This window comes from Macaca nemestrina, chromosome 9 (genome assembly GCF_043159975.1).
Source record: "Macaca nemestrina isolate mMacNem1 chromosome 9, mMacNem.hap1, whole genome shotgun sequence".
Classification (NCBI taxonomy): domain Eukaryota; kingdom Metazoa; phylum Chordata; class Mammalia; order Primates; family Cercopithecidae; genus Macaca; species Macaca nemestrina.
This window is the reverse complement of record NC_092133.1, coordinates 116,661,938-116,688,513: the sequence shown is the minus strand read 5'-3', so window position 1 is coordinate 116,688,513 and position 26,576 is coordinate 116,661,938. Positions and strand designations below refer to the sequence as shown.

The following is a 26,576-nucleotide window of genomic DNA, read 5'->3' as shown; positions in this document are numbered from 1 at the left end:
CCAGTATATAAAGGTGCTTTTGAATGCCTTAATTTGACAAAGAAACTCTTGGCCCAGCCTATCCTCCCTGGCTTATAGGGCACTATTAAATACCTCAACAGTAATGTTTTGACCCTGATGCTTGTGGGCTGTTCATTTGGCTTACGATGTTTTAAGGAAATTCTTGCTAACTTTTCACCATGAGTGAGTTCTGGGGAAGGTAAAACAAGCATAAGTGCTTTGTGTCAGTCTTCTGATAGCTCATAGACATGTTTAAACAGACAAACTCTCTGTGAATGAGGTCTTTTCTCCCTCTGGAACTAGGAATCTGGGTCCCACACCTGTTAGGAATGAATGTAGGCTACCTTTTTTTTTTTTTTTGAGACGGAGTCTTGCTCTGTCACCTAGGCTGGAGTGCAGTAGTGCGATCTCAGCTCACTGCAACCTCTGCCTCCCAGGTCTTAAGCGATTCTCCTGCTTCAGTCTCCGAGTAGCTGGAATTACAGGTGTGCATGCCACTAGGCCTGGCTAATTTTTGTATTTTTAGTAGAGATGGGGTTTCACCATGTTGGCCAAGCTGGTCTCGAACTCCTGACCTCAGGTGATCCACCCCCCCTTGGCCTCCCAAAGTGTTGGGATTACAGACCTGAGCCACCCTGCCTGGCCTAGGCTACCTTCTTAGGACCACCATCACTATCAAGCCAGGGAGGGGGGTGTGAGACAAAGGCAAATAAAAATGCCACAAAATTTTCCCACCATTTTTAAGTTGCTTTTTTTCTGATTTAGTGTCCACTTGGTTGGTGTAAACCTTGGACCATTTTTCAGAGTTTAATTAGAATCATTTCTAACAGTTTTTGCTTTTTTCAATTTTTTTTTTTTAAATTTTTGTGGTGAAATGGGCTCTCGGAGCTACATTCTACCCCGTTTATGCTGACATCACCCCAAATATTTTTGGTGAGGAAAAGAAACTAATTTGTAATTGACGTCTAGGAGAGAGAACTAAGGAGCGGGAGCCACTGATTGCAAGACAGGAAAAACATGACTAAAGCCTTTAGGCAAGATCATATTTAAATAGCTAACATTTCTAATCATTAATACAACTTCTACACTGTTGCTGTTTTTCACTTTTCCCATCCCATTGGTGTGACGAGTTAAATTCAAGGCCCAAAACCAACAAGTTCCAGGGTAAAAGTGAATTGCTTTGTTACAGTATAGTTTTATTATGATGAATACCTTCTTTAAAAAAACAATATTGGTTTATAGAGTTTAAGATAAAAAAGTAACAAAGTGTTGGTATGGTGGCTTACACCTGTAATCCCAGCAGTTTGGGAGGCTGAGGCAGAAGAATTGCTTGAGGCCAAGAGTTCAAGACCAGCCTGGACAGCACAGAAAGACCCTGTCTCTTAAAAAAAATTAAAACAAAAAATTAGTCAGATGTAATGGCATGACTGTATTCCCAGCTACTCGGAGGCTGAGACAGGAGGATCACATGAGCCCGGGAGTTTTGGGTGCAGTGAGCTATGATCGCACCACTGCACTCCAGCTTGAGTGACAGGGCGCAAATCTGTCTCAAAAAAAAAAGAAAAAAAAAAGAACATAACAAAGATAAACTTTAAAATCAGAAAGATTAATAAAAATCAAAGTGGACAACATACACAGCCTAATTCCAGTAATTAATATAAAGCTTCAATAATGAAGGCAGTGTGGTGGTACTGGGCTTAGAGCAGACCAACAGATCAATGGCACAAAATTAGAACCACACATAAATTGTCAACTGATTTATTTTTTATATAGATTCCAAGTTAATCCTATCCTGAAGGACAGTCTTTTCACAAATGATGCTGAGACAAATGGGCAGCTTTTATGAGAAGGAAACGGATCTCTATCCATACGGCCCAACAAATACATGTGATGGATCACAGGCCTAAATGTAAAATCAAAACTATTAGCTTAGAGAGAAAACATAGATGACTTTATTTGTAACCTTGGAGTAGTCAGTGTATTTCTTAGGATAAGAAAGCACTAACCATGAAAAAATATGATAAATTGGATTTATAAACTTTAAAAATTTTTTACCAAAATATACCATGAACAAAATGTGTAGAAAAGCCTTTGAATGGAAAAATAAATGATAAGATATATTTTCACATATGAATGCATGTAGCAAGTACAATGAAAACAATATTCCATTTATAGTATGAACCATACATACAGTAGTTGAATTTCAGGTATAAATATAAAGTAAAGGGAAAAAATAACAGAAAAGTTGTACCTTGTACTTGATTGTAAAGACTGTAAGAAAGATAACACTTCCTAATTTAGCGAAGATATTTTAATATAGGACTAATTAATTTTTATCAGTATATTTTAAATAATAATTTAAAATGGGATTTCCAAGTCAAGGAAACATGCCCTTGTTGTTAGTTTGTTGACCAATTTTTTTTTTTTTTTTTTTTTCTGAGACGGAGTCTCACTCTTGTCACCCAGGCTGGAGTGCTGTGGCATGATCTCAGCTCACTGCAACTTCTATCTCCCAGGTTCAAGCGATTCTCCTGCCTCAGCCTCCCAGGTAGCTGGGATTATAGGTGCACGCCACCATGCCTGGATAATTTTTGTATCTTCAGTAGTGACAAGGTTTCACCATGTTGGCCAGGCTGGTCTCGAACTCTTGACCTTAGGTGATCCACCCACCTTGGTTTCCCAGTAGTTTGTTGACTATTCTTAATAGTGCATTAAAAAAAATCAGATTGGATTGGGGCAATGAGGAATTATAGAATTGGTCTTTGATTTGTTAGTGGATATTCAAATAAACCTTCCAAAAAAGGTTAAGAATACTGGAATAAAAATTAGGCCATGAGCTGCCCCGAATACCATAACAAGAAACATAATCTTAAAAAATGTTCTGAAGATGTATGCTTTCGCTGAAGCTAAAACACACACCCCTAATATTGTTGAAATTGCACTTTGTAACACTGGGTAGCCTAGAAGATATAATGCCTCAATTGATTTTTGGTTTACTGAGGGCTGAGAACTAGAAATAAATGCATAGGAAATGTGTGCAGAAAAATCGAAAGAAAACCCTATACAAATGACAAGATTAATCATGGATATGGAATCAAGATTGACTTTCCAGAATGCCATGAAACCCGTTACTCCTACAATCACAGAACCAATAGCAAAAGTCACCCACAAGGAACAAAATGGATAAGGGATTAACAATAAGGAAACAATGAACATAGCTGCTGATGCAACCAATACATTTCGAACAGTGTTTTCTATTATTGCAGCATACTGATCAAAATATATAAATGCCTGGTTATATACTATTAAGGGAATTTGACAGTCTTCAGCTATGCGTCGTAATTGGAATAACATTATTTTCTTTTTGGTTGAGGAAGAAACATCTGTTATCTGAATGAAGCCCCGGGAAGAAATGATTTCATTTGATGATGAAATATTAATATCATGCTGAAAATTTGGAAAATTGCTTAAAAAATCAGGAATATTGTTCATAAAAGTATTCTTATCATTAGGATCTTGGCTGTTACCTTTTAAATATTGCACATATGCATCTAACCAAAACTCTGTAAGATTTTTATCTACATAGACATTTTTTTCAAAAATTTTAATACAGTTTTCCAGTTTTTGCCTAACATCTTCATTCCAGTAGTCAACTTTTTTAGTAACAATAACCATAACCCTGGGACCATAATCTGAAAAATAATCTTCCTCTACATCAAAATATGGTGTGATGTAGGAATCGTCACTTGCCAGATTTCGAAGGTCTAAACCTTCCTGCACATGGAAACACCCATATATACTGCTTATGATATACAAAACGTATATAAAGACTACAAAATACTTGGACTCACTGCTTGTGAGAAAGGGGCCAAAATAGTCTCTAAAAAACAAATTCATTGGATGGACATCCGTTCCATGTTCATCTGGGACAGAACCAAATGGGAAACAGCAGAACTTTTTAAATGAGGACCATTTTGGGTCAGCCTTTTTCAACCAGCGTAGGCAGACTACTTCTCTTTTACCATCCAAGGCCATAAATGCTCCAAAACAGGTGATGCTATAAAAATAGCAAAATAACAGGGTCGTTCCTGTATAGATGCAAAAACATTGTACGGACCTAAAAGAGCTCATAACCCCTGTATAGAAGGCCAGGATGTTAGTGATGGTGGTGATTGTAATAGACACTGCCACTTTTGAATAGACATTGGACATCCGCTCTGGTATGTCATCTGCAAGTCTGGTCTTATGCCAGGCAGAAATCATGATAAACATGTCATCGACCCCAACACCTGTAACAAAAAAAAAAAAAAAAAAAAAGAAACAGAATCTTCATCTTCATACATATTACTATCCATTAAAAATTAAACAGCTTGGTTCAAACCATTTTCTTTTTCTATATCTTAAGGTTTTATTTATCTTGTCCAACCCTCTGATTAAATACTACCTTCTCTGTGATGCTTTCCCTGGTTGCCTCTGACTTTACAACAGAACTCATCACTCCTTCCTTTGTAATAAGTCTTTGCTTTGTACATACTCCTATTATGCACGTAGCGCAGTATACTCTACTCTTTGCTTAGGGTGTTTCCATGATGAGGTCAGGAAACCTGGCTAGATGGGTATCAGTCAAAGCAGCATTGGCAATGTGTGTCTTTGATTCCAGTAGATTGCTTGAGAGATCATTTTCTCTTGTAAGATATTTCATGCTCATGTACAGACACATCCAGCCAACATTCTGTTGCTTGAAATATAAGCTGGACTTAATGTGTTCTACAGTGAGCATCTGGCTATCTCTGTGGTATGATTTGAGAGGCACCACATAGTTTATAGACACGCACAGGCACATACACAGATATAGTTTTTCTTCTAGTTTGTTTCTGATACCTAGGATGTTGGTATTCAAATTCCACTTGCCCAGTTCATTGTAATGAGATCAGAAATATGTATCAAGGTAAATCTTAAGAATTCTTTACATATTAATGCCTACTAGATAATTAGTTCCTTTCCTCAGTGATATTTCAGATTGGTTGGAATAGGAGAACATCAGAGAATTTTCAAGTCATGACTGAAGCCTGGGAAAGGGGATTACAAAAAAAAAAGGAACTGGAAAGGGCAGCATGAGCGTGTTGCAGATAAATTTCACCTCCCTCCAATCTCCTACCAGACATGTGAGTAATGAATTGCGTTATGACAGTAGGATGGCTATGATAACAATAGGTGATGGGAATTTTTCAGCTCCATTATAACCTTCTGGGACTACCATTGTATATGTGGTCTGCTTTGTATATGCAGTCTATCTTTGACCCAAACGTCGTTATGTAGTGAATAACGGTATAAGAAAAAAATATTTGACTTTTCAATTAATCAAGGGATGCAAATTAAACCACAAGTGAGACACTTGGTTTTCTTATTAATCAATATGAGCAAGACTGAGGATTTCTGGAGGGTTTTCTGCAAATGAAGACACTCAGTCCACTAGGGAGAAATGGAAACTGGCACACAATTTTTCAGTCCAAGTTTGCAACAAAGCAAAAGACTTAAAAAGGGAATACCTTTGACTGTCAATTCTACTTCTAGGAATTTGTCCTAATTGGACAAATGCTCAAAAGTAGAACAAGTGTGTTCATTTTGGTGTAATTTATAATAGGAAAATATCGAAAACAACATAATCCCATAACAGTATGAGATTGGCCAAATCAAACATAGCGTTAGATTGGAATCATATTCAGTCTTTTTAAAAAGAGGTAGATATTTAATGTTAAACGAAAATTTCTTGTTATAAAATAAGATGTTTGAAATGGAGAGATAGCTACATGTGTATATTTGCATAGAACAAATTCTGGATGGATACACATAGAGATATTAGCAGGAATTATCCCTGAAGGGTGGAATTACAGTTGTTTTCCATTTTTCTTTGTATTTTTGGTAAGTTCAGAATTTATTTTACAGTAAGCATGAGAAAATAAAGATGTTTATATTTTGGAAAGTAAGCATCTTGGAAAAACTAATACTTGGTTTTCTGGGGGAGATAGTGAGTTATGTACTGGATATTAGCTTATTTATTCTAGCTTTTCAAGGCATACCTTCCTCCTACGCACTCACACCTAATCATCCAGTGTACCTCACAGCCATAAATAACTATAGTTAAGACGTATATAATTGATTTAATGTAAGCCATTTTGTAGAGTTTGCATGAAGGCCTGGGACTTTCTTGTATACTACTGTAGACTTTATAAACACTGGATACTTAGGCTACACCACATTTATTTTAAAATATATTTTTCTGTCTTCAATAATAAATTAACCTTAGCTTACTGTAACTTTATTATTTTATAAACTTTTAAGTTTTTAAAAAATGTTTTGGCTTTTTATAACACAGCTTAAAACACAAAAACATTGGACAGCTATACAAAATATTTTCTTTACTTATATCTTTAATCTATAAGCCTTTTTCTATTTTTAAAATTTTTTATTTTTTTTTTTACTTTCTAAACTTTTTATTAAAAACTAAGATACAAAAACACATATGAGCATAGTAGTGCGTGCCTGTAGTCCCAGCTACTCAGGAGGCTGAGGTAGGAGAACTGCTTGAACCCAGGAGCCGAGATTGAGCCACTGCACTTCAGCCCGGGTGACAGGGTGAGGCTCCATCACAAAAAACAAACCAAAACCCACACACATTAGCCTAGGCCTTCATAGGGTCAGAATCATCACTATCACTGTCTTCCATCTCCACATCCTGTCCCACTGGAAGGTCTTCAGGACACGTGGAGTTGTCTGCTATGATAACAATGCCTTCTTCTGAAATATCTCCTGAATAACCTACATGAAGCTATTTTACAGTTAACTATTCTTTTCATAAGTTAGAGTACACTCTAAAATAATGACATAAAATTTAGCATAGTGAACATATAAAGCAGTAACAATTGTTTATTAAGTATTATGTTGTGTACATAATTGTATGTGCTATACTTTCATAAGACTGGCAGAGTTTGTTTACACCAAGATATAAGGAAAGAAAATATTATTGTACAGCTCTCCAATGTGTTTGTGTTTTAAGCTGTGTTATCACAAAAGTCAAAGAGTGTAAAAAATCTTTAAAGTTTATAAAATAATGAAGTTGCAGTAAGCTAAGGTTAACTTATTATCGAAGAAAGAAAACTACATTTTAAATAAAGGTAGCAATAGCTTAAGTGTCCAGTGTTTGTAAAGTCTGCAGTAGTATACAGGAATGTCCTATACCTTATGTTCACTCAACATTTATTCACTGACTTACCCGGAGCAACTCTCATTCTTGCAAGCTCCATTCGTGATAAGTACCCTGTACAGGTGGACCATTTTTTATATTTTCTACCATATTTTTACTGTACCTTTTCTATGTTTAGATATATTTAGATATACAAATACTTACCATTGTGTGACAGTTACCTACAGTATTCAGCATAGTAACATGCCGCACAGGACTGCAGCCTAGGAGTAGGAGGCCAGCATAGCTGAGGTGCGTTGTAGCATATACAATTGAGGTTTGTGTAAGTAGACTCTAGGAAGTTTACACAACGACAAAATTGCCTATGGAAGCATTTCTCAGACCCTCAATGTTAAGTGATACATGACTGTATTTTTAGTGATTCGTATTTTGTTTTTTACATGTGAACTGCTGTTCACGTACATGGTCTGTTTTTCCATTAGGATACTCGATCTTTCCACCTCTAGAGATATCCAGTTCAATTTCATTTCCCTGTTTCCTGGCACCTCATTTGTGAACTGTAGAGCCACCTCAATACAGTTCTTTCCCTTATATCCCCTACCCTGCCACATACACAGTGTGTAGCCTCCCGTTTGGTTTTACTCACCTAGAATAAGAAATGGCGAATTGGCAACTATGATGACAAATGGCACCCCAATGTGCAACAGCAGGCCAAAGCCGCTCACCACTGCCAAGAAAGCAGAAATCACTCCAAAGGCTGCAACACACATTTTGTTTCGTATGCAGTCCAACCTGCAAAGTTGGAGGGAAAAATCATAGAATCTGTGGTGGCAGCTTTCATCAATGGATAACATTTTTGACTTGGACACGTAGTCAAAAATCTCTAAGGCAATAATTTCCACACGTATCTTCTGGAGACCTTTAATTGCCAGGGACAATCTCAGACCAATTAAAAAATAAATAAATAAATAAAAGGAAAGAAAGGGAGCAGAAAAGTTAGAAATCTGTAAATCTGTACTTCTACCAACTTTCCTACGTGTGATTCTTTGCAGCCAGCCAGGCACTAAGTCACTGACTGGCATTTTGGAGCCACAAAGAAGTACTAAAACACTGCTAATGGCTAATTCCACTCTGATCTTCAGAAGGGTGTGAATGGAATATAACAGGTAATGAAGAGCAAACTGCACTAGAGAAAGAACATATAAGCAGTTATCTTTTCACCTATTGCTGATCTCTAACTAGCCACAACACAACATTAAATGCCTCCTGTATTTCAAAGCTAGTACAATGTGTATTGTTGTTAACATACAGTAGGAAAGTCTTCTTTCAAGTTACTTTCAGGATTCTTCTCTACTGGTGAAGTGGATTCTGTGGAAAAGTTGCTACGAATTTGGAAAAAATTAAAATGCGCTATATTTTAAATGACCCAATCTGTGCCTGTTTCCTTGGCAAACCAACAGGAATGGGACTATATACAGAATATTTTAAAGTATGATTCAGTGCTTTACCTCCTCAACAACCATAACGTTACCTTTTAAAATATTGGCAACAACCTCTGGCTTTAGATTTTACTTGTTAAAAATTGCTTCAGAACAAATGACTGATACCTGCATTCAGATATTCTAGTGGGGGAGAGAAACTAACTTGGGAATTAAAGTCTAGGAGCTGAGGAACTGGAACCACTGGTTTCTTTTTTTTTTTTTTTTTTTTTTTGAGACGGAGTCTCGCTCTGCCGCCCAGGCTGGAGTGCAGTGGCCGGATCTCAGCTCACTGCAAGCTCCACCTCCCGGGTTCCCGCCATTCTCCTGCCTCAGCCTCCCCAGTAGCTGGGACTACAGGCGCCCGCCACCTCGCCCGGCTAGTTTTTTGTATTTTTTTAGTAGAGACGGGGTTTCACCATGTTAGCCAGGATGGTCTCGATCTCCCGACCTCGTGATCCGCCCGTCTCAGCCTCCCAAAGTGCTGGGATTACAGGCTTGAGCCACCGCGCCCGGCTGGAACCACTGGTTTCAAAACAGCAGGAACATGACTAAAGACCTGCAGGGGAGATCACATTTAAATAGATAAAATTCTTCTTGCTAATAAAATGCCTGTACTGTTATTGTATTTCACTTTTTCTCAACCTGGTACTATGAATTTAGGTCAGGGCCCCAAGTCAACACACATATACATATAAATTCCAGGGCAAAAGTAAATTGCTTTGTTATAATAAAATCTCTTATTATAATTCTTTTTTTTTTAGACAGACTTTTGCTCTTTTTGCCCAGGCTGGAGTGCAATGGTGCGATCTTAGCTCACTGCAACCTCTGCCTCCCAGGTTCAAGTGATTCTCCTGTCTCAGCCGCCCAAGTAGCTGGGATTACAGGCATCCGCCACCACACCTGGATAATTTTGTATTTTTAGTAGAGATGGAGTTTCACCATGTTGGCCAGCTGGGCTCGAACTCCTGATCTCAGGCGATCTGCCTGCCTCGGCCTCCCAAAGTGCTGGGATTACAGGCATGAGCCACTGCGCCCGGCCTATTATAATACATTTTTAAAACAACAATATTGGTTGATAGGATTTAAGATAAGAAAGTAAAAGAAATGAATTTCAAAATCAGAAAGATTTTGGATAAAAGGTATATATGACAAGGTTATGCCCATTCCTCCTTTTCTTAGCTGTGAATTTTTCTTAGGATAGGGGAGTGAAGTATAGTATTGACTACAGAGACTTTGGCTAGATATAAATAAAGTTCAGTACTATCTGTGGTTTCAGGCATCCATTGGATGTCTTGGATAGTATTCCTGTGGAAAGGCAGGGTATTACTATACATGAAATAGCATGAACTATAATTAAGTTCAATTTAGAGCATAGGCTTTTGGAAAAGTCTTATTTAAGTGACTTCATTGCAAGACAATAAATATAGAATCCTGAAATATGTTTGAATATGTGTCTTAAATGAGCTAAATGCGTGTATGCAAGGTATAACCTTCATATATGAGTGTGTGTGAGACAGGCAAAATGGGGATAAGTACTAGAACTGTCTAGGAAGCTCCACCCAGAGCAGACATAAGAGACCCTCTGTGATAAGGGAAGAGGGGGAGTGAGAGGTGTCCAGGGAACTTATAAAAGCACTTGTAGGCGGCCGGGTGCAGTGGCTCACGCCTGTAATCCCAGCACTTTGGAAAGCCGGAGGTGGGCGGATCATCACCTGAGGAGTTTGAGACCAGCCTGGCCAACACGGCGAAACCCCGTCTCTACTAAAAATACAAAAATTAGCCGGGTGTGGTGGCGCATGCCTGTAATCCCAGCTACTCAGGAGGCTGAGGCAGGAGAATCGCTTGAACCCAGGAGGCGGAGGTTTCAGTGAGCTGAGATTGTGCCATTGTACTCCAGGCTGGGTGACAGAGTGAGACTCCATCTCAAAAAACAAAACACAAAACACCAAACAAACACTTGCCAGAGGATCAATTTCATATTCAAGACCAGAGAAGACATATGTTAGACTGTCGTGGCAGCATTCATATCTTAAGAATTTTTCAATTCCATTTCTCCTACTCTTTGAGCATGCTCCAGTCTGTGAACCACTCAGCAAGGTGGATAGTAGGAGAAGTGACAGGAGAGGCCTGGAATATCCCTTTTTCCCTATTAAAGGCTATTCCATGTAGCACGCTCCAGCTAGGAGAGGGGGAAAAACCTTAGCTTCAAATCAAGTTACCACTTTTGTTTATGACATGAACATGAACATGGACATTTTAATTCTGACTGGAGGACTTTTTGTCTTGCTTATGAATTACCATAACATAGGGACTGCCTGAATTTTCCTGAGGCAGAGGAAGAACTTGCTCTACCTAGTAAACTAACAGGAAACAAAGGGAGACAAAAACACAACTGCTTTATGTTTATACCTTATGAGTCTTGTGTTCAATATGGTGGTTACATAAGCATAGAAGAGTCTTTAGAGACAACTATAAATCATTTTCCAATTCTCTTATTAAATATTTTTCTGCGTTATTGTCCAAATCATTTGTAAAGATATGTAAGAACTGACTAGAATTTGTATTTTCAAAACCAACTATCTATCTAGTAGAAAAGTTTTGTCAAACCAATTATTAGTAACATGTAGACTGAATTTTTAAAATGCTTTATCCTACTAAGTTTAGTAGACTGAATTTTGCGGGGTTTTTTTGTTTCTTTTTAAAGTTTCTTTGTTTCTAAGGGATGTGGTCCTTCTTTCCAGGGTAACAAAATTATGAGGTAGTTTATTGACCCAAAGAGGTCCCCAATGTCTTCACATCCCTTTACCTACTGAGACTTCATCTTTCTTTTCCATACATCTAAATAGTTAAATTATATTATTTGTCCCTAAACCTACCTACATGTAAGAATCAGCTAGAGAAATTTCTGAAATACAGATTTCCAGATTTAACCCCAAGATATTTTAATTTGGTAGGGTGGTGCCTGAGAATATCTGGTTTATGGCTCTCTGGGTGACTCTGATGTAAATTAATTAGAATATAATCTATGGGGTTCCTCCTACATCTAAATTCTGTTGTTTGATGATATCTTTCATATTTTAGTTTGAACTCAAACAAGAACACAAACTACCCTTAATGCCTAGAGAACAATTTTTAAGTGCTTAACAAGGTAAACTGCACATTAGAACAATGGAGACACTTAAGTCAATTAAATTCGAACTTAATTTTTTATGAAGTGAAAAGTACTATTTTAAATTAGTAGAAATAGGACGTGCTTCCTGGTTCCACCAACTTATCTGCCTTCCAAATGGAACAATTAATCGTAACTGATGCAATATGTTAGGTAAAAAAGATACGCCAAATCAAACAAAACTGGCCACAATTTCTTTTACTATTCCATTCGATTAGACACTATTGCTGATGGGAAAAAATGTTTTTAAAAATCACCAGGCTTAAAAAATGAGAGTTTAGCACGGGATGTCAGGAAAAATGGTAGAATAAGAAGCTCTTGTCCTCTCAAAGAATTATCCAAAAAACAAGCAGAAACTGTCAGAAGCAATTTTATGAACCCTGGAAAAAGTGAGAGCAACCAAGCGAGTGATGAACCAAAAAAAAAAAAAAAAAAAAAAGGAAAAAGAAAAAATCGCCTCCCTTTCTGGCATGGTGGCAGTGTTAAGGTAGCAGGGGTGTTAAAGTGGCCACAGTCCCAAAAGCAGAGGCAGTATTAAAGTGATGACAGCCTGAGTCCCAGTGTCAGAGTGTTTCACCGGATCTGGAGGGGGAAGAGCGAATTTTACTCAAGAAATATTGTATATGAAAGTTAGCTGGGTGTGGTGGCACATGCCTGTAATCACAGCTACTCAGGAGGCTGAGGCAGGAGAATGGATTGAACCTGGGAGGCAGAAGTTGCAGTGAGTGGAGGTTGCGCCACTGCACTCCAGCCTGGGTGACAGAACAAGACTCCATCTCAAAAAAAAAAAAAAGTATATATATATATACACACACACACACACATATATATAAAATATGTCTGGCTACACAAAGGACTCATGCAAGGTGCTCCTTTCTGTTTTGCTTAACTCAAAACTCAGGTTGAAAAAGGTGGCAAACATTGCAACCTGAATTAACAACCCTCAGATGGCTGGGGCAAGAGATCACACCCCAAATGTACAAAACACTAAGACAAAAGATGGGGAGCATTTCTCTGAGAATTTAGGACATTGAAAAGCAACTATGCATACTGGGGAATTTAGAAAGTTACTATAAACAGTAACTAACTTGTATGAAGAAATAAAAATATCCAGTAAAAGGAAATGCATGGACAACTATAAAAGCAAGTATTATTGTACTTTTGGTTGTAACTCCACATTTTATTTTCTATAGAAGTTAAAAGACAAATGCATAAAAAAAACTGTAAATCTATGTTATAGGGCATACAATATATTAAGGTGTAATTTGTGACAAAGAGGAGAAGAGGTTCTTATATGGTTTTGGATTAAATTGGTATCAATTCAGTACAGACTATTTTAAATTTAGGATGTTATATAAAATCCCCATGGTAATCACAAAGAAAATCTCTAAAAATATCACAAAAGGGGATGAAAAGAGAATAAAAACAGCTCACTAGAAAAATATAAACTAAACATAAAAGAAAGCATAATGGAATGTCACTGTGATAGAAATCTTACCTGGTGCAGTATAATTCCCAAGTGTATTGTATACCAGAAAAAAAAAAAATGCAATGTGGCGGCCAGGCACGGTGACTCACGCCTGTAATCCCAGCACTTTGGGAGGCCGGTGCGGGTGGATCACGAGGTCAAGAGATCAAGACCATCCTGGCTAACACGGTGAAACCCTGTCTCTACTAAAAATACAAAAAATTAGCTGGGCGTGGTAGCGGACACCTGTAGTCCCAGCTACTCGGGAGGCTGAGGTAGGAGAATGGCATGAACCCAAGAGGCAGAGCTGGCAGTGAGCCGAGATTGTGCCACTGCACTCCAGCCTGGGCGACAGAGCCAGACTCTGTCTCCAAAAAAACAAAAGGAAATGTGGCTAGGCATAGTAGCTCATGCTGCACCCACCAGTGGGGGTGGCTCACAATGTAATCCCACCACTTTGGGAGGTTGAGGTGAGAGGATCACTTGAGGCCAGGAGTTCAAGGCCAGCCTAGGCAACACAGCAAGATCCTGTCTCTACAAAAAATAATAAAAATTAGCCAGATGTGGTGGCATGTGCCTGTAGTCCCAGCTACTCAGGAGGCTGAGGTGGGAGGATTGCTTGAGTTTAGGAGTTCAAGGCTGCAGTAAGTTACGATTGTGCCGTTCCACAGCAGCCTGGGCAACAGGGAAAGACCCTGTCTGAAAAGAAAAAAGAAATGTGAAAAAAATAAAGCATAATAGAGGAAATGAAGGACAAAAAAGTGATAAGACAGATAGAACATAAAAAAGTTAAAAGTTCTTTCTTGTCAGCAATTACCTTAAATGTAAATAGATTAAACTCTCCAATCAAAAGACAGGTTGGCAGAATGGATAAAGCAACATGATCTAACTATATGCTGTTTACAGACTTACTTTATCTCCAAAAATATAAGTAGATTGAAAGTATATAAAAAGATAACTCTACACAAATAGTAACCAAAATAGAGCAGGAGTGGCTACACTAACATCAGGCAAAAAAGACTTAGAGACAAAGGAGTACATTATATATTGATAAAAGGGTCAATTCCCCAAGAAGCTATAACAACTGTAAACATATGTGCACTGCATAACAGAGACCCGAAATATATGAAGTAAATATTGACAGAAGTGAAGGGGGGGATAGAGCACTCTACAATAATAGCTGGAGAGGACTAGGCATGGTGACTTACACCTATAATTTCAGCACTTTGGGAGGCTGAGGTGGGTGGATCACTTGAGGTCAGGAGTTTGAGACCAGCCTGGGCAACATGGTGAAACCCCATCTCTACTAAAAATACAAAAATCAGGTGAGCATGGTGATGCACACCTGTAATCCTAGCTACTCGGGAGGCTGAAGCAGAAGAATTGCTTGAACCTGGGAGATGCAGGTTACAGTGAGGCAAGATTGTGTCCCTGCACTTCTGCCTGGGTGACAGAGTAAGACTCCATCTCAAAAAAAAAAAGAAAAAAGAAAAAAGAAAAAAAAAAGCTGGACAATGCAATATACCACTTTCATCAATGCATAAAACATCTGAGCAGAATATCAATAAGGACACAGAGAAATGAACAACACTACAAACCAATTAGACCCTATGGAAATATATAGAAGACTCAACCCAATGACAGCAGAATATACACTCTTCTTTAGTGCCCATGGAACATTCTCCAGGATAGATCATACATTTGACTGTAAAACAAGTCTGAACAAATTTTAAATGATTGAAGTTATACAGTGTATGTTTTTCTAACCAACAATAGAATAAAGCTAAAAATCAACAATAGAAGGAAAACTGTAATATTAACAAATCTACAAAAATGTAACAATACACTATTAAACAATCAAGGGACATTAGAAAATAGTTAAGAATGAAAATGAACACACAACGTAACATAACTTATGGGATACAGTGATGATAGTGCTCAGAGGGAAATTTATAGCTGTAAATACTTACATGAAAAAGAAAAAAGATTTCAAATCAATAAATTAACACCTTGTGGAGCTAGAGAAAGGAGGGAAAACCAAACTCAAAGCTAACAGAGGTGTCTTAGTCTGTTCTGCCCACTGTAACAAAATAGACTGAGAAACTTATAAACAACAGAAAATTGCTTCTTACAGTACTCGAGGCTGCGAAATCCAAGGTCAAGGCCAAAGATTTGGTGTCTAGTGACGGTTTGCTCTTTGCTCCATAGATGGTGCCTTCTTGCTATGTCCTTACATGGTGGAAAGGGCTAATAATCTCCCTCCGAATTCTTTTTAAGAGTATCAGTCCCATTCTAATCACCTGTCAAAGACCCACCTCATATTACTATCACACCAGGAATTAGGTTTCCACACAGGAATTTTGGGAGGACACAAACATTCAGGCCACAGGAAAAAGGAAGGAAAGAGTAAAGATTAGAACAGAGGTGAATACAGAATAGAAAAACAATAGAATGAATCAATCCAAAAGTTGGTTACTTGAAAAGATCAACAAAATTGATTAAATTTTACTTAGTGTCACAAAGAAAAAGAGAAGACACAAATAACTAAAGTTGACATGAAAGCGGAGACGTTACTACTGACCTTATAGAAATAGAAAAGTTTATGAGAATATTATCAAAAACTGTATGTCAACAAACTGGATAACCTAGATGGAATGCACGAATTCCTACAAAAACACAAATGATCTAAACTGACTTAAGGTGAAATAGAAAATCTCAAGACCTGTAACAAAAGATTAAACCAGTAATAAAAAAACTCCCAACAAAGAAAAGTCCAGGACCAGATTTCACTGATGAATTCTACCAAACATCTAAAGTGGAGGTAACAGGAATCCTTCTCAAACTCTTCCAAAAAATTGAAGAGGAGGGAACATTTCTTAACTCACTCTGGGAGACCATCATTACACTGACACAATGCTAGACAATGACATCATAAGAAAAGAAAACTACAAACCAATAGCTCTCATGAATATAGGTGCAAAAGTCATTAACAAATACCAGTAAGTCCAATCCAAAGCATATTAAAAGGATTATACATCATAGTCAGCAGGGATTTATCCCAGAAAGGTCATTGGGAGAAAGTCAATCAATGTAATATACCATATTTATAGAACAAAGGACAACAACCACATGATCATCTCACTAGATGTTTAAAAGGCACTTGACAAAATCCAACACCCTTGCATAATAAAAACACTAAAAAACTAGGAATATGAAGGAAAATTCCTCAAAATAGTAAAGACATTTATAAAAATAGTAAAACTAACATCATGCTCAAGGGTGAAACAATGAAAGCTTTCCTCTAAGATCAGATCAGATCAGAAACAAGACAGAAAAGATGTCCCACTTCCCCATTGATACGCAATGTTGTACTGGAAGTTGTAGCCAGAGCAATTAGAAAAAAAAAATGTATAAATAAAAAGCATCTAAATTAGAAGGGAAGAAATATAACTCTCCCTCCTCAGAGATCACATGATTGTATACCTGAAAAATACCAAAGAATCCAGAAGAAAACTACTAGAGTTAATAAATTCAGCACAACTTCAGGATACAAGATCAACACCAAAAAATTAGTTGTGCTTCTATACATATGCAATAAACAATCCAAAAAGGAAATTAAGAAAGCAATTCCATTTAAATAGCTCTAAATGAATGAAACACCTAAGAATAATTTTAACCAAGGAGGTGAAGAATCTGCACACTGAAAACTACCAAACAAGGTAAAAGAAACTTAAAAAGACCTAGATAAATGGAAAGATCCTTAGTTCCTGGGTTGGTAGACTCAATATTGCTAAAATGCCAGTCCTACTCAAAACAGTCTGCAGATTCAACACAATCCCCATCAAAATTCCAACAGCCATTTCCCCCCAAGAAATAGAGAAGCTGATTCTTAAATTCATATGGAATTGCAAGGAGTCTCGATGATCTATGTAATCTTGAAGAAGAAGAACGAAGCTGAAGGAATCAGTATTATTCAGCCATAAAACGCAATGGGGTTCTGATACATGCTACAAGGATGAACCTTGAAAATATTATGCCTAGTGAAATGAGCCAGTCACAAAAAGACAATTATATGATTCCACTATATGAAACCTTTAGGAAAATTCACAGAGACAAAGTAGATTAAAGGTTAACTGGCACTGGGTGGGGGTGGTGGTGGTGGTGATGGGGAATTTATTGCAAAATGGTAACAGAGTTCCTGTTTGGGATGATGTAAAATATTTGAAAACAGATAGTTGTGATGGTTGCACGCCAGTGTGGATGTAATTAATGCCACTGAATTGTACACTTAAGAATGGCTAGAATAGCACATATGTCATATATATTATAATATTTTACCATAATAAAGTATTTTTCATAAAGTAAGAGATTTAAAAACTAATCAAAGCTTTTTACCTAAAGCATGACGTGACTGCAAACAGAATGATGAGAACGTATGCCAGGTGAAACACAGGGATCACAGTCATAGAAGTTGCCTGAAATTCCAGTTGTCTGGAAAGTGATGTAAAGTGGACCACCTGCCACAAAAATATACTCAGATAAATAACTTTTAATTACAATATTTGTGTGTGAGTTACAAAAACTATTGAAACACTTTATTTTAGTGATGAAACAATATGTTAAAATTCAGCAAAAGATAGAAATACATGGATTATGACTTCAGAATAGAGAAAACAATGTCAATTTGCTTCTTTCCACACATCTATAGATTCCTCAAGTTTCTTGCAAATTCAAAGTTTAAATAAAACTCCTGAATAAACAAAATCTGAATTTTATATAAAACTTTGAAATCTTTTTTTTTTTTTTTTGAGACAGGGCCCTCAACCTCCTGGGCTCAAGTGATCCTCCTGCCTTGGCCTTACAAATAGCTGGGACTACAGGTGTGTGCCACCACGACTGGCTAACTTTTGTATTTTTTTTGCCAGGTTGCCCCAGCTAGTCTTGAACCCCTGGACTCAAGCGGTCTACCTGCCTTGGTGTCCCAGAATGCTGGGATTACAGGTGTGAGCCGCCACGCCTAGCCTGAAACTGGTTAATCTTGTTCTCATTAATAGCTGCAGAAATTAGCAACTTTTTCTTTTTTTTTTTTTTTTTTCTTTTGAGGCGGAGTCTCGCTCTGTCGCCCAGGCTGAAGTGCAGTGGCCAGATCTCAGCTCACTGCAAGCTCCACCTCCCGGGTTCACGCCATTCTCCTGCCTCAGCCTCCCAAGTAGCTGGGACTACAGGCGCCCGCCACCTCGCCCGGCTAGTTTTTTGTATTTTTTAGTAGAGACGGGGTTTCACCGTATTAACCAGGATGGTCTCGATTTCCTGACCTCGTGATCCGCCCGTCTCGGCCTCCCAAAGTGCTGGGATTACAGGCTTGAGCCACCGCGCCCGGCCGCAACTTTTTCTAAATTTGTATTAGGTTGGTGTCTTTTACTATTTCAATTGCATAAATATTTCAGGAGGGCCTGGCCTTTGAAAGCTCTTTCCAGCAGGTGTCTCTTTCACTAGGGCTTATTTATACATCTTTATTAATAGAGTTGCAGATCCACCAATAACTGAACAGCTACTATGTACCTCACACTAAGCCAGGGGCTGCTTTGTATGTATCTAACTTGAAAAATGCTAAGCTAGTTATCTTCTTAACACTACAGAACTTTTACTTACAAGACGGTTTGTTTTTTAATCCCAGTGAGCTCCAAGCAAGTTTTAGGGGCTCCCCCAAACCAGTGAAGAATTTAACTAAAAGTAGAATTTCAGAATACTGTAATTTGATTAGAAACCAAACCCCAAAATTAAACATGAAGATCAATGTCTGTACCGAACAGGCCCATTGGGTGGACGAAAGATTTGTGTTATCGACTAGAATGTTACTCAGGATTCACGATTTCTGGCATCTGTCGGTGTTAAGAAAATTGGATTGAGTACCAAATATGGTAGAGCACACCCAGCCTAGAGGCAAGGGCTCCATAAAGTAGTCAGGAGGTGCTTTTGTTAGGGTTCTGGGGAGCAAGTCTTCCTCGTCCCTCTGACCTTCTCCTGGCCTCCCTGTAAACCCAAACCACCAGGTACCTCAATTTTCTTCAAGGCCAAGGTGTTCGTAATGTTGGTAAATTGGTCGAGGAAATGGGTGAGCCACTGCTTGCTCTGCACCCTGTCCTCAGGGTCCTCGGTCTTCAGGTAGTACAGCAGCCGCATGGCTTTGGCCCGCAGGAGTAAGTGGCCCATTCCTAGGCTGCCCCCCAAGATGCGTCCTCCGAAGAAGCCGGTCAGGTAGAGGGGATGCCCGCCGTGGTGGTAGATGGGGAAGGAGATGCTGCTCAGGTTGAGCGTTTTGTCCACCTGCCAGGCGTGCAGGAGCGGGTTGGGGCGCACGCAGAGCGCCCTGTACCTCGCGCACACCTGCTGGTACTGGATCTGGCTTCCGTCTTCCTGCGCCACACGCAGATCCTGCACCGCGCCGTCCAGTTTGCTGACTTCTGCAAAGGTGGCCGGGTCCAGCAGTGAGTCGCTGTAGGAGACCACCAGAAGCGAGGCGAAATTGGCTTCGGTGCTCCTCCTGGAGGCGGAGAAGCGGTAGGAGTCGTTGGTGGTGAAATGGCCCTGCACGAAGCGCCGCTCCGCCTTGGCCGGGCCCCCCACCGGGGTGTACTGCTCCTCTAGGTCTTCCTCTTCCTCTTCGGGTAGGTACAGGAAGCCGGTGCCCAGCGCCGCTGTCAGCATCAAGGGCGCCAGCAGGAAGATCCAGGGGTGCGCGCCCACCTGCCACCCCAGCCACTGGAAGGCGCGGGACAGCGGCGCCTCTAGGCAGTCGGTGTGACAGCGGTGCCGGTGCCTGCAGATGGCCCTGGGTTCGGGAGTTTCCTCCTCTGGAAGGGGTGCATCGTCCAGCTCCAACCGCGGGCGGGGTGCATCATCCAGCACCGACGGCCGGGGGGATGCATCGTCCCCCTCTGGGAGGGGTGCATCGTCCCGCTCCAACGCCGGGCGTCCTGGGGTTTCGGGGGGTCTCGGGGATGCCAGGGGTCCCAGGGGTGGCTGGTTGCCCTCGGACTCCGATTCCTCAGATTTCTGGTACCACTCCGGGCCGGTCGCCGAGTCCTGCTTGGTGAGCTTGGGCTTCTGCTCTGGGCTCGGCCTGGGCTCGGGCTCCACCCAAGGCATTGATTCTTCCTCTAAGGAAGCGCAGGAGGGACAGCAGGTGAAAAGTAGCTGCGGAGATCCCACCAGACGGTTTCCTGGCCCCACCCAACGCTTTCCTGGCCCCACCCAACGGTTTCCTGGAGGAATTCTAGGGGAGTTTGGCTCCAGCCGCGCGCCAGAAGCGGAGGCTGCATTGGGAGCACGTGCTTTGCCCCGTCGCCCAACTAATCTGAAATGTGTTTGTGGTGTCCCTGGTTTCTCAGGGGTTCTGCACATACAAGGAACGCTTCTTTAAGGTCATCAAATGTGTGCCTATCCTATGGGACTCGCAATTCATTGGGAGAATTTGGGTGTTTCTTCCACGCACACAAATGGTACAGAAATTCCACGTGTCCTGAGTGACAGATTTTACCTTTCTTGGCGTTCACCCAGTAGCAGTTTCGGGTAAGACTTTTGTGAACCTGACGCACTTGACTTAGTTATTATTTTTATTTTCTGTCCACAAGTGTAACATATACATACATTCTCCTAGTAAAAAGAAGTAAATGCATAGAATGAAAAGTGGGGAAAAAAATCAAAATCTTGCACTCCCATTCCTCTTGAAAGAAGTGTTAAAAAGTGGGTCTGCATCCTTACCAACCCTTTCTATGCATATACATGCATATCAAAGATATAGCAGATATACCTTTTTCATAAATACTACTGCACTATTCGTGTTATGTAGATTACATTTTTCATCTACAGTGGCAGAAGATTTGAACATGTCAGTGCATATGGATTTATCTTATTTTTTTGAACTGCTCTATGCTTTTCCAATGTATGGATGAAATATAATTTAGCTAGAATCTTATTGATGGACCCATACATTGTTTAGTCATTTGCTTTTATAAACAGTGCTCAGTAAATAAATATCATTTTTTAAACCTGTACATAAGAACCGTATCTGTGAGAAATAATTTTTTAGAGTGGATTCACTAGGCCAAAGGATAGGTTTTTTAAAATTTTTAGAGCTATGAGAAATTAAAATCCAAAGAAGTTGTATTGATTTATACCCTCATAAGCAATATACCAATTTGCCATAGCCTATCCTACAATGTCAGCAAAGTGGTTTGTGCCAGTGGTATCTTACTTTGGTTTAATTTTGAATGTACTGCTTAGTATCCTTATCTTTCCTTTTTGAGTAAACTATCATATCTTTTGCATGCCTATTCCATTAAATAGTTTTCCTATTGGATTTTAGGATTTTCTTCTTGATTTGTATGTTAAAGAAATGACCACTTTTCTTGTGGTCAGAGTTACAAGCCTCCCCTCTCCCCTCATTTTTCTTATTGCCATGGCTTATTTTTGTAATTTAGTTAATGTATACTTTTCTTTCATGAATCCCATTTTTTGTCATAATAAATTTTCTTTTTTTGTGATTATAATTGCTGTGGTTTGAATGAATGTGTCCCTCCAAAATTCAAAGGTTGGAACCCAAACCCCAATGTGATAGCCTTTAGAGGTGATTAAGTCATGATGGTAGACCTCTTGTGAATGGGATTAGTGACCTTATAAAAGGGCTGGAGATAACTAGCTAGGCCTTTTTGCCCTTCCTCTCTTTCGCCGGGTGAGGACATAGGCGTCCTTTCCTCCAGAGGGTGCAGCCACATGGCACCAACTTGGAAGCAAAGACTGGGCCCTCCAGACACCAAACCTGCCAACATCTTGATTTTGGACTTCCCCCATCCAGAACTGTGAGAAATAAATTCCTGTTGTTTGTAAACAGGATCTCAGATATTTTGTTATAACAGCACTAATGGACTAATACAATAATTATCTGCTTTTTAAAAATTTAAATATTAATCCCTCTGAAATTTATTTTAGTTTAATGTAAGCAGTTAAGAATCAATGACATTAAGGGATTGTTGTCAACTAAAAACTGTGCTACCGTTTCCATCATAATATGGAATTGTAATTGAAATATGGCTGTCCAGTCAAGGATTACATTTTCGAGTCCCCTTTGTTCCCTTGTGTGGCCTTGTGACCAGTAATCAGCTACAGAATGTAAGTGGAAGTGATGGGTGTTACTTCCAGACCAAGACCTTTAATAATTGCTCTGTCTCATCCCATCATCTAGACATAGGTGACAGAGGAACCTACTTGAACTGTGGTATATAAGCTGGCAGGAACCTGGGTTCCTGAAGCATTCCGGGCAAGATACCTAGTCACTGACCAGGAACATCTGTAGTGACTGTTACATGAGTGAGCGATATATTTGTATTGTGATAAGCCACTAAAATGTTGTGGCTTATTTATTAAAATGATCAGTTTGGCTTTACTACTGGATAACCCATGAAGATATAGCCGTCCCTAACACTCATATCTGAGCACACTTTGTTTTACTTAGTCAGCACTCTACCTGTTGACATTGAAAGAGAGGTGTTAATTACATAGTGTTTGAAAAGGAGCTGGAAGAAAGGTGGTTTGTCAGTGGGTGTACTTCAGGATTAGCCAGTGTTAAAATTCTATTCAGTGCACTTGTGTCATCCACATCGGTAGATCTGACTATGGCAGTATCTGAAAGCAAAAAGCAGAAGTACATCAAACCAGTCCATGCTTATTTTAATTCAACTATCGATAATAATACTTCATTTGAAATAAGGCATCCAAAACAAATTTAAATGAGATGGTTTGCCAGGACAACAGAAGAAGCCAGTTTTGGCTGCAGAAGACAGAGTTAACAATTGCATTGGAATCTTGTCAATAACCCATATTAAGCAAAATACCCCTTTTTTGTTAATATAAGTGAATAATCAAAATTTATGTCTGAGGAATAGCATGAAGAAGGAGGAAGATGAGCTAATAAAATATCTAAAGTAATTGAAGGACAAATATTTGGTGATTAAATCAATGTTGAATTAAAAAATGATGAAGCATGGCCAGGCCCGGTGGCTCACACCTGTAATCCCAGCACTTTGGGAGGTCAAGGCAGGTGAATCACTTGAGGTCAGGAGTTTGAGAGCAACCTGGCTAACATGGTGAAACCCTGTCTTTACTAAAAATACAAAAAATTAGCTGGACATGGTGGTGCATGCTTGTAGTCCCAGCTACTCAGGAGGCTGAGACAGGAGAATTGCTTGAATCCGGGAGGCAGAGGTTGCAGTGAACCAAGATCGTGCCACTGCATGGCAACCTGGGCGACAGAGTGAGACTTTGTCTCAAAACAAAACAAAAAACAAAAAAAGATGAAGCATGAAAGTATGCACTTTAGTTTGTTGTCCAAAGTCAGTCACATTTTACAAATGCTTGTCTTTGAAGAAAGACTGACAATCAATCTAGTGCCTTACAATGTATTAAACTAGTTTGTAAATGAGTCCTCTATTCATTTTTGTTGCAATTTGTTCAAAATCAGTTGTGGATCTTTAATCAAAGTGTTTATTGGATAGAATTCCAACCAAACTTAAAGTTTTGAAACTTTTAACAAATTTCAATTATTAAAAACAAAATTTGTATTAGAAGCCATTGAAATTGTCACTACAAAAGTGAGGAAGGAAGTGAATATATACTATGAGAATAAAACACTGTATAAGATTTAAATTAGAAATTTTATAATTGTGTTTTTAAATGTGAACTTGTAAGAAGAATTATTTTTGGGCCGGGCATGGAGGCTCATGCCTGTAATCCCAGCACCTTGGGAGGCTGAGGTGCGTGGATCACTTAAGGTCAGGAGTTCGAGACCAGTCTGACCAACATGGTGAAACCTGGTCTCTATTAAAAATACAAAATTAGCTGGGCGTGGTGGCACATGCCTGTAACCCCAGGTACTTGGGAGGCTGAAGCAGGAGAATTGCTTGAATCTGGGAGGCGGAGGTTGCAGCTACCTGAGATCATACCACTGTCCTCCAGCCTGGGCAACAAGAGTGAAATTGTCTCAAATATATGTATATCTATTTTGATGAGCTTCTGTTTTTATTTGGACAAATTTATATTCTGTAATGAATGGAATATTGAAAATGCCTATTTTGTAGCATCTTATTTGGTTTGACAAAACATTCAAGATAATTAGAACTAGAGATTACTTATTTTATTAGTTTTGCTTTATAAAGTGTTTCTTAAGAATGATACTCTGAATGAAGTAAAGAAGACAGTATCCATGTGTGATGGTTAATTTGTCATGTCCATTTGTCTGGACTACAATACCCAATCATTTAATCAAGTGCTCATCTAGATGTTGCTGTGAAGATAACTTGTGAAGATTATTAACATTTGCAATCAGTTCACTTTAAATAAAGTAGTTATCCTTTGTAATGTGGATGAGTCTCATCCAAGCAGTTGAATTGCCTTAACAGCAAACACAGGATTTCCCCCCAAAAGAAAAAGTTCTATCTCAAAACTGTGACATGAGCTCCTGCCCGAGAGTTTCTAGCTTACTGGCCTGCCATACAGATGTTGGTCTTGTCAGCCCCCACAATTCTAGCAGCCAATTCCTTGAAATATGCCAGATAGACAGTTAGATGTTAGAGAGAAAACGCACCATCCTACTGGTTCTGTTTCCCTGTAGGACTCTGACCTATATATATTTTGGTAGCAAGAGTTATTCCAGAGAAATAGAGTCTTAAGATTGAGTTTTATTAATTGAGTTTGAGTTTTTTGGAATGGTTCTCTAATCTGATTATATTTAAAGGAACAAATGACTATATTTCCAGTGGTAAAGAGGGTACTAATAGACCATGCTGTGATGTGGCAGTAGATATGTAAAATATTATCATTGGTTACTCTTAAACACATGCTTATGAAAGGCAATGTCCTGCATGACCATGTATTTGATACCTTAAAACATATTAGTTTAACTAGTATAATACAGTTGACTAGTTGCTCCTAACTGCACTGGAGAAAGTGGGGAAAGAAAAGGATGATCTCAGAGCTTCACATTCTCAGCTCAAGCCCTTCCTAAAGGAACTGAAAGTTTTAATGTCTGTCCTTAAGGAAACCCTTATCTCCAGTATCTGTAGGACTAAGATTTCTGAAAACTAAACCCAGAGTTTCATTCTGCGAGTGGCTAAATTACAACGCAAACTGAATTTGCGAGTGGCTAAATTACAACGCAAACTGAATTTGCGAGTGGCTAAATTACAACGCAAACTGAATTTGCAGCTTTGCAAAGTGTCTTCTGTTAAATTGCGGGCATTGATTGGTTAGGAATGGGATCCTGAAAATTCGAATAGGGGTATATAGGAAGATGCTGATGAAGCTGGCTGGGGTCTTCAAACTCCTATATTCTGCTGAATCTTTCTCACCAATAGAAGCAGTCCTCCCACCCCTGTCTGAATAAGTTAAGCCTGATTTTCCTAAGGAATCTGTAATGGTTTTCCTGGAGGTAATTTCCTTGCAAGATACTGCTGATTATTCTCAGAACTTATCCCAGATACCCCTTTTTGATTTTAGGCATATACATAGACTTAATTAAGTCCCAGTTGTTCCCAATGGGTTGGGTACAAACTGTGACCCATGAAGAGTAATGTTACACACCAAAAGAACCACATGATTTTTCCAATTTATACTGATAGAAATTTGGGGAATATGTGTGGCAATGGATATTAAAGCTGTAAGATAATGATGGAAAGAAAATACAGTTGGGTCAGCCTGAATTTACTGATATGGATTTACTAAACAGAGATTCTGGATTCAATGTTGCACCTCAAAGTATTAGAAAGGGCTTTAATAGTTTGATTGGCTGGTTGGCTGAAACATGAACCCAAAACTGGCCCACACTAAATGAAATGGAAATTCTAGCACTGCCTTCATATATTGCAGATGAGGTTATATATACTGGATTGGAATGTTAGGGTGGATTCATTATGTCAAACTTGCTTATCCATCAAGAGCAAGAGGACTAGAGGACACATCTTTCACCAAATTTATGAGGATTGAATTTGTCGAGAAGGCCCAGCATCCTTGAAGAACTCTGTGTTCACTTTTCTTTGTAAGCTGGAAATTACAGTGGATACTTCTGCCACTGAAATGGGGATAATTGAGTCCTAGGGTGACAGGAGTCAAGTGGTGACACTTAATTGCCAGAGACAGGGTGGATGTGGTTACCATAATCAAATCAGTAATAAGAATATTCTAACTTGCAGAGACCCAACC

General features: G+C 39.0%; 1 protein-coding gene across 1 annotated transcript; it reads right to left on the bottom strand.

Annotated features, from left to right (window-relative positions):
• Positions 1 to 1,742: 1,742 nt before the first annotated feature.
• LOC105479990 (patched domain-containing protein 3) lies at positions 1,743 to 20,597 on the bottom strand. Its single transcript, XM_011738370.2, has 4 exons — positions 19,380 to 20,597; positions 17,718 to 17,839; positions 7,851 to 7,996; positions 1,743 to 4,289 (listed from the first exon to the last, which is right to left on the bottom strand). The coding sequence occupies exons 1-4, from the start codon at positions 20,469 to 20,471 to the stop codon at positions 2,782 to 2,784; spliced, it is 2,868 nt and encodes a 955-aa protein (XP_011736672.2). The 5' UTR covers positions 20,472 to 20,597; the 3' UTR covers positions 1,743 to 2,781.
• Between the last annotated feature and the right edge of the window lie 5,979 nt (positions 20,598 to 26,576).